This window comes from Marmota flaviventris, chromosome X (genome assembly GCF_047511675.1).
Source record: "Marmota flaviventris isolate mMarFla1 chromosome X, mMarFla1.hap1, whole genome shotgun sequence".
In the NCBI taxonomy this organism is placed as follows: domain Eukaryota; kingdom Metazoa; phylum Chordata; class Mammalia; order Rodentia; family Sciuridae; genus Marmota; species Marmota flaviventris.
The window spans coordinates 63,384,173-63,406,470 of NC_092518.1; the positions used below are offsets into that span (position 1 = coordinate 63,384,173).

The following is a 22,298-nucleotide window of genomic DNA, read 5'->3' on the forward strand; positions in this document are numbered from 1 at the left end:
TTTTGGATTGTCTGTATTGGTCATATCTTCTCAGCCTCCTGAATTCTAATAGTTGTTTATTTGATAGACTTGGATATAGAAAGACAATTATTATTTAGAAGTAATGGACATTTCATCATGTATACTATTTCAACTCTGTATTACTCAAAGTTCAGTTGCAGATAATATGAACTGCTCTAGCTATTTGAAGAAAAAAGATATTTAATACAGTGAATTGAATATTTCCAAAATTGTTGAAAGTTGGCAGATTAATCTCAAGGGATGACTTCTATAATAATTGTCATGAAAACTGTTTCTGGGACTGGTAGTACAGCTCAGTGATAGTGTTTGTACTTGAGGCCCTGGGTTTGATTCTCTTGAAAGAGTATACTAGAAAAGTTCTATGTAAATTTAAAAGAATAATTCATGTATAAGAAATTATTATCAACATTAGTATTAATATATATTGATGAGATTTGGAATGAGACACATACGGGTACCTCACTGGAGCTAGAAGTGGAGAATAATGTATATGGAACACAAGAACTAGAGTAGATTCATTTATTGCCCTCTGTGAACTCAGTGGTTCAATAGCTGATTCAACTCCATGCTATTTTTATTGTATCCAGCTACTCCTTCTAGCACTAGAGAGGTTGTTCCTGATTCAGACAGAGATGGTTTCCCTTCCACATTAGAGCCACAGCCTGCTATAGCTCCCACTACACTGGGGCTGGGGTGTGGCTCAGTGGTAGAGTGCTTGCCTTGCACGTATGAACCTCTGGGTTCGATCTTCAGCACCACATAAAAATAAATAAATAAAATAAAGGTATTGTGTTCATCTACAACTAAAAAGTATTTTAAAAACAAATCCACTACACCCCTCATGAAAATTAAGTTAAATAATGGATGTGAAAGTCCTTTATAAACTTTCAAAAATAGAGATCAGGGATGGGGATGTAGCTCAGTGATAAAGCATTTGACTAGCATGCACAAGGACTTAGGTTCAATTTCCAACACTAGAAAGAAAATAGAGATTTGCTTGAAACAAAAGTACAAAGCTACCCATAGTTGAAGGAGCTGAAGTAGCCTATCCAAGAGATCTGTGGACTATAGATCCGTGAAACCAGGAACAATGTTTTTAGTAATATATACACATAAATAGATATTTAATGAAGTCAAGGTTAATAATAAAAGCCTTTCTCTGCTACTCACTTTTTTTCCGTTCTTTTCATGATTTTCTTTTCAAAATTTTCTACGTCTTTCTTTTATTTTATTGGTAAGGTTTTTGATGTATCAACATTCCTCTATCTTTGCCAGGAAATGTTTACTGAAAAGCCATGGAACTCATTTTAATTTTCAATAAAGACATAGTTTTCAATTAAGTATCAGCTACATGTATTAGTTCTGAGTAAGGGAGAAGTAGAAAAAATTTTAGGCAAAGTTCTATAGTTATGAAACTTGCAAATTCTCTTAAAACATCAAGATACATAGAAAAAAACCTGGAGGACTTATCAAGGCTATATAATTACAGGCAAGTATCTATTAAACAATGTTCAAAAAGGTGAAAAAAGTGGAAATCACCCTATCTAGTTCTAAGGGACTAGCACAATCCTGTTTCAAATCTGAACATTGGCATAAAAAATGCTGTTTACTGCACATATGAGTAGAAATGGAAAAACTGGGTGGTCTGTTTGGAAGAAACTAAGCTATTTGCAATATAAGAGCAAGTCAGAAGACCATATACGCAGAATATAATTGTGTACAATGTGGTTGTGAATAAATGCAATGTGAGGCAAGCAGGAAGAAAATGTGTAGTAAGCACACGTTTTAGCAACAAACAACATACATCTGGTTGACTTTGAGCTGTGTCTATTTTGAATGATGGGTACGATTATAATCCTATAAACAAAAGTAAGAAAGCAGGAATGAGTGTGATTATGGAAAGTGAGATTCCCTGTCTGAAGTAGTAAGCATACAGAGAATAATCATGGGGAGCCCTATTAAAAAGATATGACTTTATGACTTTTTACGGTAAATGGATGGATCTGGGGACTATTATGCTAAGGCAATACCAAAAAAATTAAAGGTTGAATGATCTCTCTGATATGTGGATGCTAAAATATAAGGGTGGAGGGAGAATGGAAGTTCAGTAGATTAGACAATGAAGGGAAGGGAAGTAGGGGCAGGAATAGAAAAGACAGTGGAATGAATTTGCCATAACTTTCCTATGTACATATATGAATATACCAAAGTGAATCTCCACATCATGTACAACCATAAGACTGGGATTCTAATTAGAATAATATATACTCCATATATGTATAGAATATTAAAATATACTCTGTCATGTATAACTAAAAAGAACAAATAAAAAAAGAAGAAAGGTAGACTAGTGTCACATAAGGTGAAATGGTGAGGTGGACTGGGATCACATGAGGGTTGTATTAGTTTTTTTTAATCAACTTGTCTTCTAGTAAATCTAGAGGATTTTGGAATGTGGAATCTAGAGGAGAAGACTAGAAACAAGGACTAGACAGATATGAGTGGGAGTTGAGCTCTGAGTGAGAGAGGATAGTGAAGTCTCAGCTGAAGAGGAGGAGTGCAAAAGATGTCTTCTGTATCCAGCATTGTGTGAACCTTTCCTTCATGATAGCTTGAGTACATTAGCAACCCTCTCCAGAGGCTAGAATGGTTAACAAGATGACATTTGATTTTAATAAGAGCCATCAACATTGCCTTCTTTATTCAAAACCAAACAGCACTCTGAAGCAATGCAGAGAACTAATTAGAGTGCTTCCCAATTAGTCTTTAAAAATGAAAAAAAAGGAGATATAAAGAAGTAAATGTTTTAAGTGGTCAAATGTTCTAGAGAGATAGAGGAAAATGTCTGTTGGTTTTCCTTATCCATTGTGTACTTTCACCTTGAGCAATAAAATAGTCAGCTTGGAAATAAATTGTTCTGCTTCTTTTGTGATGTTGGCTCCAAGTTGGGTCTTTTAGGCTATCATTAAAGTCAAGGATGTCTTGGTAGGAAGCTAAGAAAGAAAGACCCTTGTTGATGACTTAAGGAGGAAGGAGCTGTGAAGCCCCTGAAAGATAAAGGAATTCTTTACTTTATCCCTTTTGTTGGGAGAGGGAGAAAAAAAGTTTATGACATAAGATTTTCTTTTAAAGTAGTAAATAGACCGAAGGTCATTTGGCAACCTTTGTTTGTAATACATTCCACACCCATCCACCTCCTTCCTGTCAATTTTACAGGCACCCAACAAAAGACAGAGGATTTGAGGCAGGCCAATGGATAGCGAATTTGAAACATGATCCTTGATTACCACTGATAGGCACTGGATAAAAAGGTTTTCTTTGATGAGATGTTTGAGTATGGACTAGTGTTCCCATTTGTGTACCGTCAATATCAAGCACAGGCCTGCAACACATTAGAGTTGTGTTGAATCGGAAAGGTATCTGAACTGTCCAATCCTTTATGCCAACTAGCTCACCTCTTGGAGCTTTCTAATCTACTAAAAAGTTTGGAGCCAATCATGCCCAGATCTAGGACCCCACAGGGGAAAAGAAAAGATGGAAACAAGTCTTTGTTTAGGAAATTACTGTCAAGTTGGGTAGATGAATCTCCATAGTGTGTGTTTTGCATAGCACATAAATGTAATTTTCTTTATTTATGTATTTACTTATTTTTAAATGATGAATACAAATGTCATATATTTGGCATACCACATAATGTTTTAAATTTTATGTGTTGTAGATTAATTAAATCAAACCAATTAATATATCCATTGCCTCATATATTTATTATTACTTGCAATGAGAATACTTAAAAATTAGTCCTTTAATAATTTTCAAATATATGATACATTGCTATTAATTATAATTATTATATTTTATAATAGATCTCCTGAACTTATTTTTCATTTCTAACTGAAATTCTGTTGACTAACACCTCCACAATCCCTCTTTCTACTCAAGCATCTGGCTCCTTTAATTCTACTCTTTACTTCTATAATTTTTTTAAAGATGCCACATACAAGTGAAATCATGCAGTACTTGTCTTTCTCTGGTTTGTTTCAATTAGCATAGTGCCCTGCAGGTTCATACATGTTGTTGAAAATGACAGGTTTTATATTCTTGTAAATTTTGTGATTAGTATTCTATTGTTTCGATGACACATTTTATTTTAAAATGTTTTTAAAGTTCATTAGAACTTTAAATACATAATAGCGGGTTCATTTTGTTATAATCATACATGTGTAGAATATAATTTGCTATATTTAAATCCCTAATACTTCTTCTTACCCTCCCTGCATCTTCCTCCTGTTCCTTTTTCTCTACTTGTCTTCCTTCTGTTTATTAATTGTGTTTTAAATTGGAATGACACATTTTCTTTATACATTCATCCACTGATGGAGAATTAGGTTGATTTCATATTTTGGTTTATTGTGAATAGTGCTGCCATGAACATGGGAGTGCAAATATCTCTTTGGCTTACCGATTCCACTTTCTTTGTTATAGAAACAGAAGTGGGAATACTGAAAGATATGGTGGTTCTATTTTAAATATATGTTTAGGAACTTCTCTATTTTTTTAATAATTGCTGTGCTAAGTTTCATTTCTGCCAACAGTGTACAAAGGTTCTCTTATAACCACACCAACACAAATACTTATCTTTTTGATAATAGCCATACTAACACTAATAATGTATTATATCATATATTACATTTCCATGATAGTTAGTGATGTTGATCCACTTTTCATATAACTGAGGTCCATTTGTATATATTCTTTTGAAAAATACCTTTGCAGTTCTTTGCCCATTTTTAAAAATCAAGTTGTTTTCTTGCTATCAAACTTTTTGAATTCCTTATATCTTAACCCCTATCAGATGTATATTTTACTATATTTTGTCTGATTTCATAGATTGTTTCTCCATTCAAATGATGCAGAAACTTTTTAGTTTGATATAATCCCATTTTCTTATTTTTACTTTTGATGTGCATTTTGTGTCATGTACAAAAAATACATGAAATTTTTTCTGTATTTTCCTCTAATAGCTTTACAGTTCAGGTCTTATCTTTAATCCATTTTGAATTTATATTTGTATATGGCTTGAGAGAAATGTTCAAATTTATTGTTTTGCATATGTATATTTATTTTTCACACACCCTTTATTGAAGTATTAAAGAGACAATGTTCCCCTTGTGTGTTCTTGGCATTTTTTTTTTGAAAGAACAATTGGTTGTAGTTATGTGGGTTTATTTCTGGACTCTATATTCTACTCCATGGACTATATGTCTGCTTTTGTGCTATTACCATGCTGTTGGAATTCTTATGACTTTTCAATAGATTGTGAGATAAGATTGTGGGATAGCTGTTCTCTTTTTGCTCAAGTTTATTTTTGCTATTCAATCTTTTGTGGTTCCAAATGAATTTAAGACTTTTTACTTCTGTGGAAAATATCATTGGAGTTTTGGTGTATATTTCTTTGAGTAGTATGTTTGTCAGTTTTGTCTTGCTGTGGCCTAACCCCTGAGGAGGACAACTTAGAGAAGGACAGGTATATTTTGGGCTCAGGTTTCAGAGATTCATTGAATGTTCAGCTTACTTACTTGCTCTAGGCCTGAGGTATGGCAATACCTCATGAAGAAAGTGTGCAGTAGAAAAAAGATAGATGCTGAGCACATGGCATTCAGGAAGGGGAGAGAGAGAGAGAGAGAGAGAGAGAGAGAGAGAGAGAGAGAGAGAGAGAGAGAGAGAGCAAATGAGGAGCCAGAAACAATATGTAGTCCAGTAAGGCACACCCTTAGTGATCTGCTTTCTCTAGCCATGCTCAACCTCTCTATAGTGACCAAAAGTAGTATATTCAAATTACTAATTCATCAAAGCACTGATGAGGCACAGCTCTCATACTAAGCATTTCATGTCTGAACACTCCTGCATAATTGCATGAGTTTTTTAGGGTACACCTCATATCCAAACCATAGCAAATAGTGTGGTATTTTAACATTAATTCCTACAATCCATGAACACAGACTATTTTTCCATGTACAGATGCTCCTTGACTTATAATTGGGTTACATCTCAAAGTCATCATGTATTTAAAGTACTATATGTTGAAAATGTTTTAATAAACCTAGGCCATTGAACACCATGGTTTAGCAACACATTATACTGTAGTATATAGGCCAGCCTTAGCAACTTGGTGAGATCCTGTTTCAAAATAAAATTTAAAAATCGACTGGGGTAGCTGGGCACAGTGGCACATGCATGTAATCCCACTGGCTCAGGAGGCCAAGGTGGGAGGATAATGATTTCAAAGGCAGCCTCAGCAAAAGCAAGGTACCAAGGAACTCAGTGAGACCCTGTCTCTAAATAAAATACAAAATAGGGCTGGGGATGTGGCTCAGTGTTTGAGTGCCCCTGAGTTCAATCCCCAATACCAAAAAAAAAAAAAAAAAGTTCTGGGTTGTAGCTCAGTGGTAGAGCACTTGCCTAACATGTAACAGGCCCTGATTTTAATCCCCAATACTATAAAACAATCACACAAACAAACAAACAAAAGGAAATGTAAATACAATGAAATACTTCTTCATATCCTTGAGGATGACTATAATCAGAAAAGAGATGTTAACAAATGGATAAATTAGTACCATCCTACACTGCTGGTGGGGATTTGAAATGGTGATTGGAGCCTTACCCCCCCCCCAAAAAAAATTAATATCCCAACAATTCCACTACTAGGCATATGCCCTTGAGAAGTGAAAACATATATACACACAAAACTTGGTATATCAATGTTCATACTAGCATAATTAATAATAGCCAAAAGGTGAAAATAACCCAAATGTCCATCAACTGATGAATGGATAAGCAGAATGAAGTTTATGTATACAATGGACTATTTCTCAGCTATTAATAAATGAAGTAATGACACATGCTATGACATAATGAACCTTGAAAACATGCTAAATTTAAGAAGCTCGTCACAAACACCCACAAATTCCATGCTTAAATTTAAGATAAATGTCCAGAATAGGAAATTCTATATAGAGAGAGATTATATTAGTCATGGTCTAATGATGAGAAGTTTGGGGAGAAAAAGGGGATAAATGCTAATGGTATTTTTTGAGGACTGTAATGACTATAACTGTTTTAAAACTGATAGTTTTGATTTTTGTACAATTCATATCTCTGTGATCATAATAAAACATTGATTTATACAATTTGGATGGGTGAACTGTAGTTATGTTGAATAAATTTTATCTCAATAAAGCTATTAAAAGAACAAATTATTCAAGTAACTCCTAAAATGTAACTTGTTTTAATAATTCTCCCCCAGTGGATTAATTTGTACAATTATTTTACATGAATTTACTGAACACACATATACATATATGTGCTAGGCAGTGTCTCAGGTTCTAGCAATACACTTAAATATGCTCCTTACACTTGATGTGGTAAGGGATATGGGAAAATTATGACGCAAATCAGATTATGCAATCTGAAAAGTGCCATCTGAGTGATTGACAAATTTTCTCCAAGTAGATTGTAAACTCCTTGGAATGCACTCATCTGTGAGTCATTTACATACCATAGATACAAGCAGGACTCAAAGGGTTTTATTAAAGTGTCAGCTATGTCATGACCCATGAGTATGACAGGATAAGATCTTCTTGTCTTCTTTGGCATCACTGAAGCCTAAAAAAGGTGTAGAGAATTGCCAAAACCCTCCTTTGTTTCACTCTGTATGTAGTTCAGAATTAAGATCCATGGCCCTTTCTTCCTAAACTTTTGCCTTTCTGCTTGATTCAATTATTTTCAGAGCCATGAGAAGCCCATCTAGGGGAGAATTGTAGAATCATTGGAAACAGGGACAGTGGGGAAAAAATGAGAATGTAAAATTTCCCAGATTGTGTCGCTTGGATTTTGGCAAACAAAGGAGCAAAACATTTCAATTCTTGGCACATGGGCCAGTTGGTTGCAAGAGTGGAAATGTTGTGTTGCCTCTTTTACTTGTACCCACCACATCTTCACTTAAGTCCTTTTTCCCTTCTTATTTGAAAAATTGATACTAGCTAAACTCCCATGGCATGGGGGTCTTGGTGGAAGTTTCATTTCAACAAATATTTTTAGCGCTGGCATGCTATTGTTCTAGAAGTCTGTCCCTGTTAAAACATAATTCTGTTTATTATTCCAGATGGTAATCTCTAAGAATAGCATAATGCAAAAAATACAAAACCCACACTCTGATTAGTTTAAAACAATGGAGTACATTTATTGCTTCATAATTAGAGGAAGTTTCCATAGGTAGAATAGTCCTTGGTGTTGTTTAGTTTGTTTCTATAGTAAAGTGATGCTGTTGAAGATATAGTTCCTTTATTTTTCTACTATTTCTTAAGGTATGGTTTCCATTCTTAGAATGGCCACCCCTCATGTTCCCAAATTGTTGCCAAAAATGCTTGGATCATAAATAATTTTTAGTCACAATTAGGAAAATAGATTTTTTTTCCTGGAATTCCTAATAAGAGTTGTAAAATTCAGCCTAAGAAGCCAGTGTGGATTACATGCCTACTCAAAACAATGGTTTGTGGCTAGTGAAATGAAATGAACAAATTTGCTTATGTAAATTAGGTATTACTTCTGAATATTAACAAGTAGGGCTAAGGTTATTTCCTCCTGAAATCCATGGACTGTTTAGGGGAGAAAGGGAAATGCCAAAAGGAAAATCTGAGTCTTAACTAGAAAGTTAAGAGGAGGCAATGCATATTGAGAAGAGAATCAACAAATGTCTGCTATGTAATATGATAAGATTTCTGAGGAGGGCTTTAGCCATAGATTGGCCTGTAGGAGAAGCAAGCAATATTTCAATTAAAGAAGGGCCAAAAATAGTCTTTCTTGAAAAGAGCTAAGGATATGAAATCTTTTTTTTCTTTTGCTTAAAATGTCTCACTGAGCTTTATTTTTTTATTGATTTAAAAATATAAATGACAGTGGAATGCATTACAATTCTTATTACATGTATACAGCACAATTTTCATATCTCTGCTTGTATATAAAGTATGTTGACACCAATTTGTGTCTTCATACATGTACTTTGGATGATGATGTCTATCACATGCCACCATCCTTGCTAATCACCTGCCCCCTCCCTTTCCCTCCCACCCCTCTGCCCTATCTAGAATCCATCTATTCCTCCCATGCTCCCCCTCCCTACCCCACTATAAGTTAGCCTCCTTATATCAGAGAAAACCTTTGGCATTTGTTTTCTTGAGATTGGCTAACTTCACTTAGCATTATCTTCTCCAACGCCACCCATTTACCTGCAAATTCCATGATTTTATTGTCTTTTATTGATCACACATAAAACACACATTCTAAATGCTTTCTTAAGTGAGTATTCATTTATATATTTTTGGTTTTGATATCTTTAACATAACTGTAGAGTTAGTAGGGTTCTCCAAAGGTTACAAGCCCTTCCCATTCTGTGAGTATGAGTAGATTTGTCAATGCATGTAGAGAAATAAAACTCTTTGAGTTTTCCTGGCCCCACCAGTGTTCAAATGACATGGATGGCTTTTGCATCAATTTTTATCCTTATATATTTGATTTAATGAAAATATGGTATCTTCAAAAATCAGAAGATATGCTCTCTTTTGGTGTGTATTATCAGCTGGTTCTTTTTTACTTTCTGTTTTATAAATTATGGCATAATTTTCTTAAATTTGGAAGACAACTAGGTACAGTGCGAAAGCATGATAGTAGAAGTCAAATTAGGTTCAATTCTGATGCTAACTAGCTGTATGTATGACCTTAATCTGAACCTTCTTCCTCTTGGCTTTGTTGTCTTTATCAATTAAATAAAGTGATTGAACAAGATGGACTTAAGGACCTTCCTTGCTCTTCTAAGTACATTGCATGAACAAAAACCCCACTAATAAATAACCTACATATGCAGCTGATTGAACTAACTTAGTGATAGGTTTCATTGGAAATAAGTCTTTTTCCATCTCAGCACATGAGCATTTATAATTCAGCTTGTAATCATTCTCACTTGTTCATAGGGGACAAGAAGTTTGGATAATGCAAATACACAGATGATCTGTCTGCCTCACTAGGAATAATAACAGCCACTTACTTCCCTCCACTTATTATCAGATATGTGAAAAGGGAGCAAGATGCCTTAGATTTGAGATCCATTTTAGATTTCTCCTGATGATTTCTTCTGGAGGAGGTATTGATAGACATTAATTTGGTTCACAAATGTAGCAAGCCAGAGGGAGAAGACTCAAAGCTAATCCCCTTGCTGGATAATGAGACTATGAAGAATAGTGAGTTGACAGTATTTGGAAGTCAATGAGCTTGGGAAGGGAACAGAAGGAATGGGTCCTGACACTCTCTCTTTCCTTAGTATTATAACTGTTAAATGTCTCTGGCCATAAGGAAAATTGTTTCAACTACTATAATCCAAACTAATGTAGTTGGTGTTGAACTTAGAAGATTTGAAGGAGGCAGACAGCTGCTTGCTTCCTGGACTTGGGCAATGATAGACTTCTTACCCTCGCCCCATTGACTTCTTTGCAGCTTCAACAGCTATATAACTAGAAATCTTCCAGCCTCATGTGAAGTAGTGAAGGTCTCTATGATTTTATATTATATAAGGAAGAGCAGATTCAAATATCTCCTTGCTCTTAGGCCCTAGAATTATGTGATGAAGAAAAAAAGCACATTCATTATTTCTACAAATATTTCTTGAGTGTCTAGTATGTACCAGGAATTTTCCCAGGCCCTAGGTTTATAGGGGTAATCAGTAAAATTATTGCCCTCATTGAGATGAAATTCTGCAAGAGGGAGACAGACATTAAGACAATGAATAAATGATACAGTATATTATAAGGTGGTTAGTGCTGTGGTGACAAACAAAACAGGAAATTGAGATTGGGATTAGACATTGGCAGAAAGAAGTAGATTGGAATATGATAAGAAATGAACAAGGGAAGCTCTGCAGGTTTTCCCATAATTTTATCTTCAGTTTTCCAGAATGTAGGGTTGTTTGCTCTGATTTAAAAAGCAACAATAAAACCCCAAACTATTGAAACAAAAAACAAAGCAAAGAAACAAACAAATAGAAACATATCAATTAGTTTGGCTTCCTCAATAGCAAAAATGTCTCTTGAACTAAAAAAAAAAAAAGAAAAAGAAAAAAAACCCCAACAAACAAGCAAATAGAAATTTGAAATGGGAAACACGGTCTTGGTTAAAATCAGATTTTGATGTCAGTACCAAAACTTTCCATGATTTAAAGTCTATTTTTTTTTAAATTTCTCTGTCTTCTCTCTCTTTTCCATCACCATCACCGCCTATCTCACAAAAACTTGAAAAATATAAATTAATTAGAATCTGTAGAAGGAGGTCAGTAACTCACCTGTCATAGTGGTGGTGTTTTTTCCTTTATTGTAGAGAAATAGTTGCTCTAAAATGTCCGGGATTCCATGGAGGCAATGTGGGGTAGAACAGCTTCCTGACTGTTTTTGTTTTTCAACAACAATGGTCAAAGCACTTTTTTACTGGCTCTTATCTTTAAGAGTAGTGCCAGTGTGACTGCACATTATTTCCTTCTCCTATTCATGAGAATAACACTCATTTGGAAGTTCAAAGGAATGGAATACCAGGCTCTGGTTTGTTATCCCTTCTGTAGACCTATCAAATAATTTATTTACGTTTTTTCCCTTCTCATGTTTTTAGTTCATAGATTCTAAGCCTCAGGATGGAATGGAGAAGGTCCTAAAATGTAAAATAACTAAACTTAATATCTCTTTTATAATTTTTATCTATGTCTCTCTAGTTCCTTTCTCTCTCTGGGCCTCAGTTCATTTAGGTATAATTATTTGAACAGTTATAATTGTTAGAGCTTGCTAAGAGGATTATATGACAATAGAAAGGAATGCACTTTAAAGCTATCATGAGATGTCCAGATGCAGAGACTGACCTTGAGTCATCATAGTTAAGGCCCCAGAGCCAGCTATTGTCAGTCACCAATAGAGAGGAGGTGGTAGCTTATCAAAATAACACACAATTCAACAATAATACAATATATGCATGTATTGAAACATCATATTTTACCCAGTAAATTTGTATAATTATTAAGTGTCAATCAGTAGTAGAAACAATTTTAAAATAACACATGAACAGAGATACAAACTGCATGGGTGTTCACCTTTTGTTGCTAAATTATTCAAATGAAGAAGTTAACAAAAAGCATGTACTTGTTTTAGCATGTACATGCTAAAAGCCATTAATGGAGACCATAGCCTCTTAAGGGAATAAAGAAATCATTTCATTAAGAACAGATATGCCAAGGAGCAATTTCTCTAAAGAGTATATGTGAATGATAATTAGTGCATAAAAAGATATTCAATATCCTTTGCCATTAGGGAAATGACAAGACCCTGATTCTACTATGTATATCTATCAGAGTGTCTAAAATAGTGAAACTACCAAAAGTTGATGAAGGTGCCAAGAGAGTGTATCACTTTTAGTGGGAATTTAAAATTGAGCAGGCACTCTGTAAAATCAGTCTGGAATTTTTTTTAGAGAATTAAAAATGCAATTACACTATGACACAGCATTTCCACTCTTGCATATTTATTCCAGAGAAATAAAAATTAGTGTTCACTCAAAAACTTTTATACATGTTCACAGAAGCTTTGTTCATAATAGCTCCCAGTTGCAAACAACCAAAATGTTAAAAAATTGTGGCATATCTATACCATGGAATACCAATCAGTAATACAGAGAAGCCAAATATTGATAGGCACAATGATTTGGATGATTCTCCAAAGAACTATGTTGTGTGAAAAAAGCCAATTCCCAAATACTACATATTATAATTCTTACAATGTTCTCACAGTTAGAAAATGTGGAGATGAAGAACAGATTAGTAGTTTCCAAGAGTTAGACATGGTGAAGGCAGAGGGGGAAGGTCAGTGGGTAGGAATATAAATGAGATCTTTGCAATGATAGAATATTCTGTATCTCAATTACAGTGGTGTTTATGCATTCTATACATGTACCAATGTCAGTTTCCTGTTTTGGACATTGTTCTATAATTAAGTTTTAACCATTGGGGTAAACTGAGTATAATGTATATAGGGCCTTTCTTACTCTCTTTGAAACTTCCTGTGGCTATACAATCATTTTTTTTAAAAAAGGAACAAAAGCACATATAACAATATCTGTAATCTAAGTTCAGTGATTTATCTAAGACAAAATTGAAGTTAATCACTAACATATGTTGATTCTTCAGCCTGTCCTATCCTAGAATCAGGGCAACACAGAAGACAAACTAGGAGTTAGACATCCAGTTGGAGAGGAAATCAATACACTAAATGTCACTGTTGTCTTTTGAATGTGGTTGGGGGGAGGGTTTCACACCTGAAAAATATGTGGCAAAAGGTGCTTGTGATGGCTAATCACATCTCAGTGACTTTCAGTAGTGAGACTAGTCAAGCCAATAAACAGAGAAAAAGATCCTTCCTTTAAACCCACCCTTCAATTCCACCCTATTGTTTCTCTGCACACAGATGACTATGTAACTTGTTTGCTGCTGGTGAGTCATAGTTTGCTTGTTCTGTCCTCTGAAGGACTTAACAGGGCCATTGCAGAGTGAACTTGAATTTTACCTGACTAGTAGGTTCATCCAATTTCCAACTTTTATTTGCTGTATTTATGTTTAGTGTGTGTTTTTTGTTGTTCATGAGCCTAAGTAAAATTCTTAAATCTTCTGTATTTTGAGATAGCTCATGACTCAACTTGTTCAATATAGATTGTCTATGCCTAATGCTGAGGTTCAATATTAAAGCCCAAAACATCCAAAGGACAAAGTGATTTGGCATAAAGTGTTCACTTTTTGCCTGGATGCTGATTATTGTTCACACAGCTTTGATTTTATAGTATGGTATGTAGTTCAATTATCCCAATCCTTCTTGAAAGCATTCATGCTTCTGCTCTGACCAACAGTGATCTTCTGCCTGCGCAAATATGCCTTATAGATTTTTCTGCCTTTGTCATTTATCTCATTGTACTCCCCTATTTGAAGAGCCCTGTACTTTCCTGATAGCAGAATTTTGCTAAATCTTTAAGTCCTAGATCAGAAGCTACTTCCTCTCGGGATACATGATAGTGGAGTTCATTTTCACATATCTATACATGCAAAGAATATAATTCGCTCCATTTAATTACTCAGTACTTCCTCTTTCCCTACCTTTCTCCCTTTTCCTGTTCCCCTTCCTCTACTCTACTGGTCTTCCTTTCTATGTAGTTATTGGTTTTTAAATTGGTACTTTGTAGATATTCATAAAGGTGGAATAATTTTTTGTATATTCATACATGCACATAGAATAATTTGGCCTATTTCAGTTTACATTTCCTCTCTTTTCCCATCCCTCCTCTTTCCACCTCAATCCCCTTCCCCTACTGATCTCACTTCTATTTTCACGGGGTCTTCCCTACCTTTTCTCCCCTTATTTTTTTCTATTGTCTTTCTATGAGAGAAAACATTGATCCCTTGACTTTCTGAGTCTGGCTTCATCACTTAGCATGATGTTTTTCATTCCCATTCATTTAATTTACCAGATTTCTGGAGGAATGGCCTTGAACTCTTTAGACCTTCAGGCCAAATATACTTGTTCCATAGTGTTAGCTGCTATGGTAAGTAAACCTCCTCATCCTTTCAGGCTATTTCCCTTGTCAGAAAAGCCAGACCATTTGATCACTGGCATGAATCCACTGAGGATGGTTTATATGCTCCATTTTATGAGCTTTTAACACCACAGCATGTCAGCATGAAAGTTTTTAAAAGACAACCAAAAACCTAGCTGGTCTAGTTCCCCTGCTTTTATGGATAAGAAGCTATGGAACAAGAGAACAAGAGAAATGATATATCTGAGATCACACAGCAAGTCAGGAGCCAGATCTGGCCTAGAAAATATGTCTTTTGGATCAAGTGCTGCTGTGTGTCAGAAACTTTTCCCTTTATACATCTTAACCCTAATTCACACAATATCCCTATCCGATGGATGGCATTATTATCATCTCCATTTTACAACTAAGGAAAATGAGGTACAGTTTGACTAAGTAATTTATCCATAATCACAGAGATAATGGGTGGGAGAGTCAGAATTCAAATCTAGGAAGTTGACTCCAGATTCTATATTCTTAAGCACACTGTTTGCCTGCCACTCAGGGCCTGGCAGGACCTGGAAGATAATATGCCCCTGCCCCTTCCTGACACTTGAGTTGCCTCCTCAGTCAGCCCATTACCATATACTGAAGGTAAACCCCAATTCCAGTGCTCTTGACTTATCATGATTGTCCTATTGTAATCAGAGAAAGTTTTTTTGAGTATCAGCTCTCTAGGGCTGATTGATTTTTTTCATCTGTGGGAAATATGACATTGGATCTCTAATCAGAATTGGCAAAGGGAGATTCTAAAAGGTTTAGGGCCATAAATTATAGTCCATCCTACCATATCTGCTACCATCTGGACTAGACTGGTAGGGACCAAGCAGGGAACCCTTTGTACTCAAATGTGTTCTGATGATCCAGAAAGTTCCTACCAATAGTTGATCTATATAAAAGCAAACCAGATTCTGTGAGATTGAATCATAGAATACTTTATGCCCTAGGCTCACTGCTTCTGCATAGAATCAGTTGTCCTCTATTTGTAGTATTGTGGTATTTGGAGTACATAAAGAATGCTATTTCTGGAGGGGAATATTGGCCTAGAGGAGGTAACATGAGAGGACCAATAAACAGTATGCTTTAGTTTATATTTTCCTTTGGAACCATTTCTTCAAGAAAAGGAGAGAGTTATATAGAATCATTTATATAATTCAGAAATTGTAAAAATGCTTTGCTTACATTGTTTGATCTTAGATGACACAGGCTAATCTACAGTACTGGGAAAGAAAGGGAAGCAGAATAACTAAATAGATATACTATGGGGGTGGGAGGGAAAGGAAGATACTTTCATGGGTCTCCGAAATGCTATGTTAAGAACTGTCTCTCTCTACTCCCCCAGCTTCCTGCATGTTGTTTCCCCCTTTTCAGCAATTGACTCCCCAAGGAAGCCTTCCTAGACAATATGCAAGGTCAGGAAAGAATGTGCCTGACCTTGGCCTGTGATTAACAAGAAAGACAATTTCTGTCTAAGTTGCTCCTATAGAAGGGCATATGCTTTCTTGCTTCTGATGTATTGTCAACCTGAGCCTGGCTTTTCCTCTTGGCAAATGTTACTATGAAGAATTGGAGGTGGAATTTTCTCACCACTGGCAGCTCTAGGGTTTGGGGTATGATATGGAAGAGGCTTAAAAAGAGCTTGCCTGGATTGTCAACTTCAAGTGGAAATGACTTTTCAGTGGGCCAACTCTATGGGTTCTAGAAAGAACTTGGTTTGAGGCTCCTTTGTTCCCCCAGTTCTTTTAACTCTAAACCACATGTGTTTAACAGAGCTTCAGGAGATTTTATCTCACTCTTTTTCTAGGGGTTATACTTCTCCTAGCATCAAAGTAGGCTGAGAAATAGTCAGAGGCAGAACTGATATTCAATCACAACCTACAGGTTCAGCCCTACCAGTTGGCTATTTGTTAAGATAGTATGCTATACTGGTTAGGAGTACAGGCTTTGGAGTCAGCTGTCTGGATTAAATCATAGCACAACAACTTACTAAATGTGTAATCCTTAGTGACATAACCTCTGTGTCTCAGTTTTATCAGTTGTAAACTAGAGATAATGGTAGTACTTATTGATACTTGTAAAACTTCTTAATGAATGTTAGCCGTGTTTTTTCCCCTACTGGCTGTCAAGGGACTGAGATCCTTTCTGTCTGGGCCCATGTCAATGCTTCAAATTTATACCAATTTTTTTTTTCTCTTTCAAGTTACTGGATTCTAGCTACTGACTGTTCCTAAAGTTGTTTCTTTCTTTTAGTCCAGCAAATATATTTATATAAAAGAACTTCTTTTGCCTTCTATTATTTAATCCCTTTCCATATATTTTCTCTTTAGCTTCTTCGAACTTCTGAAGTGTGGTTTCTTGTATAAGCCCATGTTCCTTCACCAGTTTTTCTTGCACAGACACACAAATAATCAAAAGGAGCAGAAATTCCAGATTTTCTTGGTTTATAGATTAGTATATCTAAATTTCAGGTGCATTTTCATTATTTTGTATTTGTCCAAACTAGACTGTTGCTCTTGTTAAAGACTAACATAATTGGAGAGAGGGAACACACACTATGCTCTATGTAGCCTTTTTGCATGTGCTGAACTCTCAGTGTTTGTTATTCACATTGAATTTGAAAATATTCTGCTATAACAAGACAACTCCCAACTCTTTTATGCACTACTTCCTGAGAAGGCTCCTACATCATCTCTAAGAAAAACAAATTCAGTCAACAAGTCAAAAGTCCATAAAACACAAGCAAGCTCAAGATGAATTGAGAAAGAGCTAGGAACCAGCAAAGGAGGATAAGTTAATGGGGCTTAGGGGCTATCACCCCTAAACTTAGAGAGGCATGTCCATTTCTTCTCCCACTTTTTCTCTACTTTATGCAGTGGATTCATGGGATGGCTAAGAAGGGTGATTTTAATATAGCTGAAAACAAACCTCATCAGAGCCAGATATTTTAGTTTTGAATCTACTTTGTTCTAAGTATTTCCTCTAACATGTTGTAGGCATGGTCACATCTAAGCCTTATGTTTCAAAAGCAAAGTGCAATCAATATTTTTTTCATGGAGATGATAATTAACTTATAACAATGTACATTTAATGTGCCTGGCAAAATGGACAGCAATAAGTAAAATATGAGAAGCAATCCTTCTTCTGTTCCATGGAGCTTAGAGATAATACTAGTGAAAACTCTCTCTCTCTCTCTCTCTCTCTCTCTCTCTCTCTCTCTATATATATATATATATATATATATATATATATATATATATATATTTGAAAGTATATGTGTGAGTATGTGCATGTGTATGTGTGCTTGCACTTTTGTGGTAAAGTCTTCCTTGCATATAAGAGATCATGTTCCAGGCATACCTGGCTCATCATTTGATAGAAATTCTTCAACTAGACAAGACAAATTCCTTCACAAAATGGGAGCTGGTGACCATTAACAGTGTTATTGAAGAATTGTAGTTTCAAAACTGACAGCTGTACTGATCTACAATTTTATACTGAACACAAGAGCTCTAAGAGTCATGAAACTGCTTCCCAGTCTCTCGTATACACACTATTCCCAGGGAGAATCCAAGTTCAAGAGGCACATCTTTAGCTCTGAGTAGTGATGCTAATGGTAGAAGTTATAGATACTGAGGCAGAAAATCAAGGGAAATACTGCTATTTTATAATAATAATAATAATAATAATAATAATAATAATATATTTTTAAAGTTTTTATTATTTGTCCACTAATAATAATATAATACTGGACAAATAGTGTTCTTGATGTATTAACCTTTGAAATCCTTTAAAAATAATCATTCTATTTATTTGTTCTAATTTGTTATACATGACAGCAGAATGCATTTCAATTCATACTACACAAATGGAGCATAATTTTTCTTTAAAACCTTAACCAGAAATATATGTGATAGTTTCTACTTTATTCCCATTATATATATGAGATGATTGCAAAGAGGTGACATGTGATGGAAATGAGTCATAAAGCTAGATTATCTGTCTTCACAGTCTGTGTTCTCAAATTCTGTATTAGATGGGATGAATTATTAAATTGTTCAAAATACATCACTTATTTATTTACTGAACACTTATGGAATTGACCACTCCCTGTCCAGCTCCCAGACCTCTTTTTCATACCTTTTGTAGTACTTTAACAAATTCAATAAAATCACTTGTTGACATGTGGTTTTATCAGTAGACAGAGTGCAATGACCATATCTGAGACATCTGTTGCACTTATATCATCTAGCCTGTTACATGGTTCATACCTTGAGTTGGTCATGGGACAGACTCTGTTGGATATTTTAAAGTAGGGAGTAAAGTGAAGAATAAAAACAGCTTCCAACATGACATTGCTCTCAATCTCTGAGAGGGTCAAACAAAGGAAACATGGTATTTTCCCATGAGGCAGAATGAAATAAGACCTATAATTATGGTATCATAGTTTGTTGCTGGGGAGCCTCAGAGAAAGTAGCAGTTAATTATTATTGTAACTTGAATAAAGAAATGAGGAGTTCAAAGGTTCTCAGCAAAAATAAATTATAAATGTTTAAGGAGATGGAAATATAATTATCCTGATTAGATCATCAAACATTGAATATATGTATGATATTATCACACTGCACCTTAAAATATGTGAAAACAACACAAAGAGAAAAAATATTCTGGAGAACATTGATATGCAATGTAATGTGAAGTAATACCATATCTGAATACAATTAAGTTTTAGCAACCTGCTTGGATGATTTGGCACGAGGCCATTAACACTGGATGTGGGAAAAAAGATGAGCCGAACTCTACAGATGCCAACAGCAAAACTTACTAAGAAATAGTACATGCTTCTTTTATTTATTTATTTATTCATTTATTTATTTCCATTTTTTAAAAATTTGTTTTAATTAGTTACACATGACAGTACAATGATCTTGACATATCATACATTTGAATCAGATGGGGTATAATTTCTCATTTTTTGAGTGTACAGTTTGCAGAATCACATTGGTTATACAGTCATGTATATTCATACAGCAATAATAATGTCTATTTTATTCTGCTGTCCTTCCTTTCCCCCCTTCCCCTCCCCTCCCATCACTTCTCTCTACCCAGTCTAATGTGACATACTTCTTTTTTTTTTCCCCTCACATCATCATACCTGTATTCTGTATAACAAAGTGAGTGGTAGATAGAACAAAGGTTGATTATAAGCCTCAGTTTTTATATTTTTAGCATCAGTTTTCTGATTTTCAGGATGAAGGATCATACTTGCATCTACTGACAGGGTTGTTGTGGTGATCTAGTGAGCAAGTGTAACTATTAGCATATTTAATAGTTCCCCAATATTAGTTTCATTACACTTGAAATGATTGACAATAAATATTTGTTTCTTGGCTTATTTATTTTTAATAGGAGATTTATTATCATGGTATATAATCGAAAGTTTATCTAAATGTATTTTATAGGTCACCTATATTCCCCAAAATATTGTGGAACAAACCAGTCCAAAACCCAGAGCAAGCATCACATATATTAAACAAATGAATTCTATTCAGAGTTTCCAAAGAACTCTTGCAACTCAAAAAAATTTTTTTTTAAATCCCACAAAAGGGGCAAAAGATTTGTACATACATTTCTCAAAAGAAATGATGAAAAAGCACATCAACTTACATGCAACTATTAGTAACTTGGAAAATGCGAATCAAAACCACAATAAAATACCTCAACATACTCATTAGTTTGGTTTAAATGTAACAGACTCTATAATACCAGATAGGGGTTGTGGCTCAGTGCTAGAACTCTTGTCTAGCATATGAGAGGCCACCAGGTTTAATTCTCAGCACTGCCAAGAAAAAGGCCATATTGAATATTTGTAAGAATATGAAATCAACTGGAACTCTCCTTCTTTGATGATGGGAATGCAAAATGGTACAACTACTTCAGAAAAATGTCAGGTGCTTAAAAAGCTAAATAAATACAGGTAGACTTATAATGTGGACCATGTGATCATTCCACTATTGTGTGTTTATCTAAGGTAAGTGATGATATATTTCCACACAAAGACATGAATATTCATAGCAGCTTTATTCACAGTAGTCCAAACTTGAAACAATTCAGATGTCCACCTACAAATGAATCTCTAAACATAATGTGATATATCCAACCAATGGAATACTGCTATGAAATAAGAAGCAATTAATTATTGATAGATGCTATGACATGCCTGCATTTCAAAATAATTATTCTGAGTTATTGAAACTAGGCATAAAGGAGTATATATTGTATAACTAAATTTATTTGAAGTTGTAGAAATTTCAAAAGGATCTATATTGAAAGAAAGCAGATCTGGGAGCAGGAATAGATGGGTTACAAATGGGGCACTTTGTAGAAAAATATAAACATGAAAATCTGTAGGAAAATTTTTTGGGTGATGAATATATTCGCTATCTCCATAGTGGTGAGAGTTTCCTATGTGTGTACATATATGTTTAAATGATCAAAATTTACACTAAATTTTTGCAGTTTGTTGTATTTCAATTATACTTAATAAAGTTATTTTTAAGAACTCCATTGTCTGTATTGCATATTAAATATTTATGAACTGGGAGTGTAGATCAGTGGTAGAGTACTTGCCTAGCACGTGTGAGGGGCACTGGGTTCAATCCCTGATATAGTGGTGAAACAAACATTTGCATCTTACTTATGCAACTCTGGGGTTGTGATGATTCAATCTGAATTCCATTAGATTTGGTTCCAGCCTCTGAACCAAATGCTCCAATTATCTCAAATTCTCCTTAAAATACCAACCTAACTAGGTCAAGTTCTTTCCATAACAGAGTAAGATGAATAAATTAAACATAAATGTGAAATTTCTCAAAACCTCACACCAAAACTGAAGTACTGACATTTCCCTATTTAAATGGTTAAAATTAATTGGCATATTCAAATTCAACATCAATGAGGCTGTTAATTAGATACTTTTCACTCTCATGGGTAGTTCTGAACAATAATTGCAAACAATTCAGTCTACCACAGGTAATCACACTGAAAAGTGCCATTATATTACCTATCCTCCTAGTTTCCCTGCTTTGAGACAACCAACTGTATCGAATTTCATGTGCTTTTAAGTTATATGTACATGTGAATTAATTTATTTTCTTATTTTGCAGAAATATTATATACTATACACACTGATTTATATTTTGCTTTTCATTTGAATTATTTTGGAGACTGTCCTTTATTGGTATATAAAAATTATTTATTACCATTCTACAGATATTGTAGCCCACCATGTTCATATAGTATAATTTAATCAATCCCCTTTCTATGGGCATTTTGTAGTTTCTAATTATTTGCTGTTATAGAAATTGTAGTAATTGGCATCATATACACATAAGTTTGTACATGTGGAATGATATTTGGATGTATTTGAAGACAAATTTTGAAAAGTTCTAATGGCAAGAATTTTATTTTGGTTCAGGTCTTGCGAGTGAAGAGACCCTGATGAAACCAAAACTGAACATTTTGGGAGATCAAGTGGTGATCCAGGCTGGTGGAGTGTTTGACATTACTTGCAGGTA

The 22,298-nt window shown here is 34.7% G+C and overlaps 1 protein-coding gene across 5 annotated transcripts in view; it reads left to right on the forward strand.

The window, feature by feature from the left end:
- The window catches only part of LOC114093112 (vascular endothelial growth factor receptor kdr-like), a 295,863-nt gene that overhangs the window by 17,150 nt on the left and 256,415 nt on the right, over positions 1-22,298 (forward strand). For all 5 annotated transcript variants that reach the window (XM_071606114.1, XM_071606116.1, XM_071606118.1 and 2 more), the window contains one exon: positions 22,199-22,295. In XM_071606114.1, the coding sequence (XP_071462215.1) occupies positions 22,199-22,295 (97 nt within the window). The remainder of the gene's footprint in view (positions 1-22,198; positions 22,296-22,298) is intronic.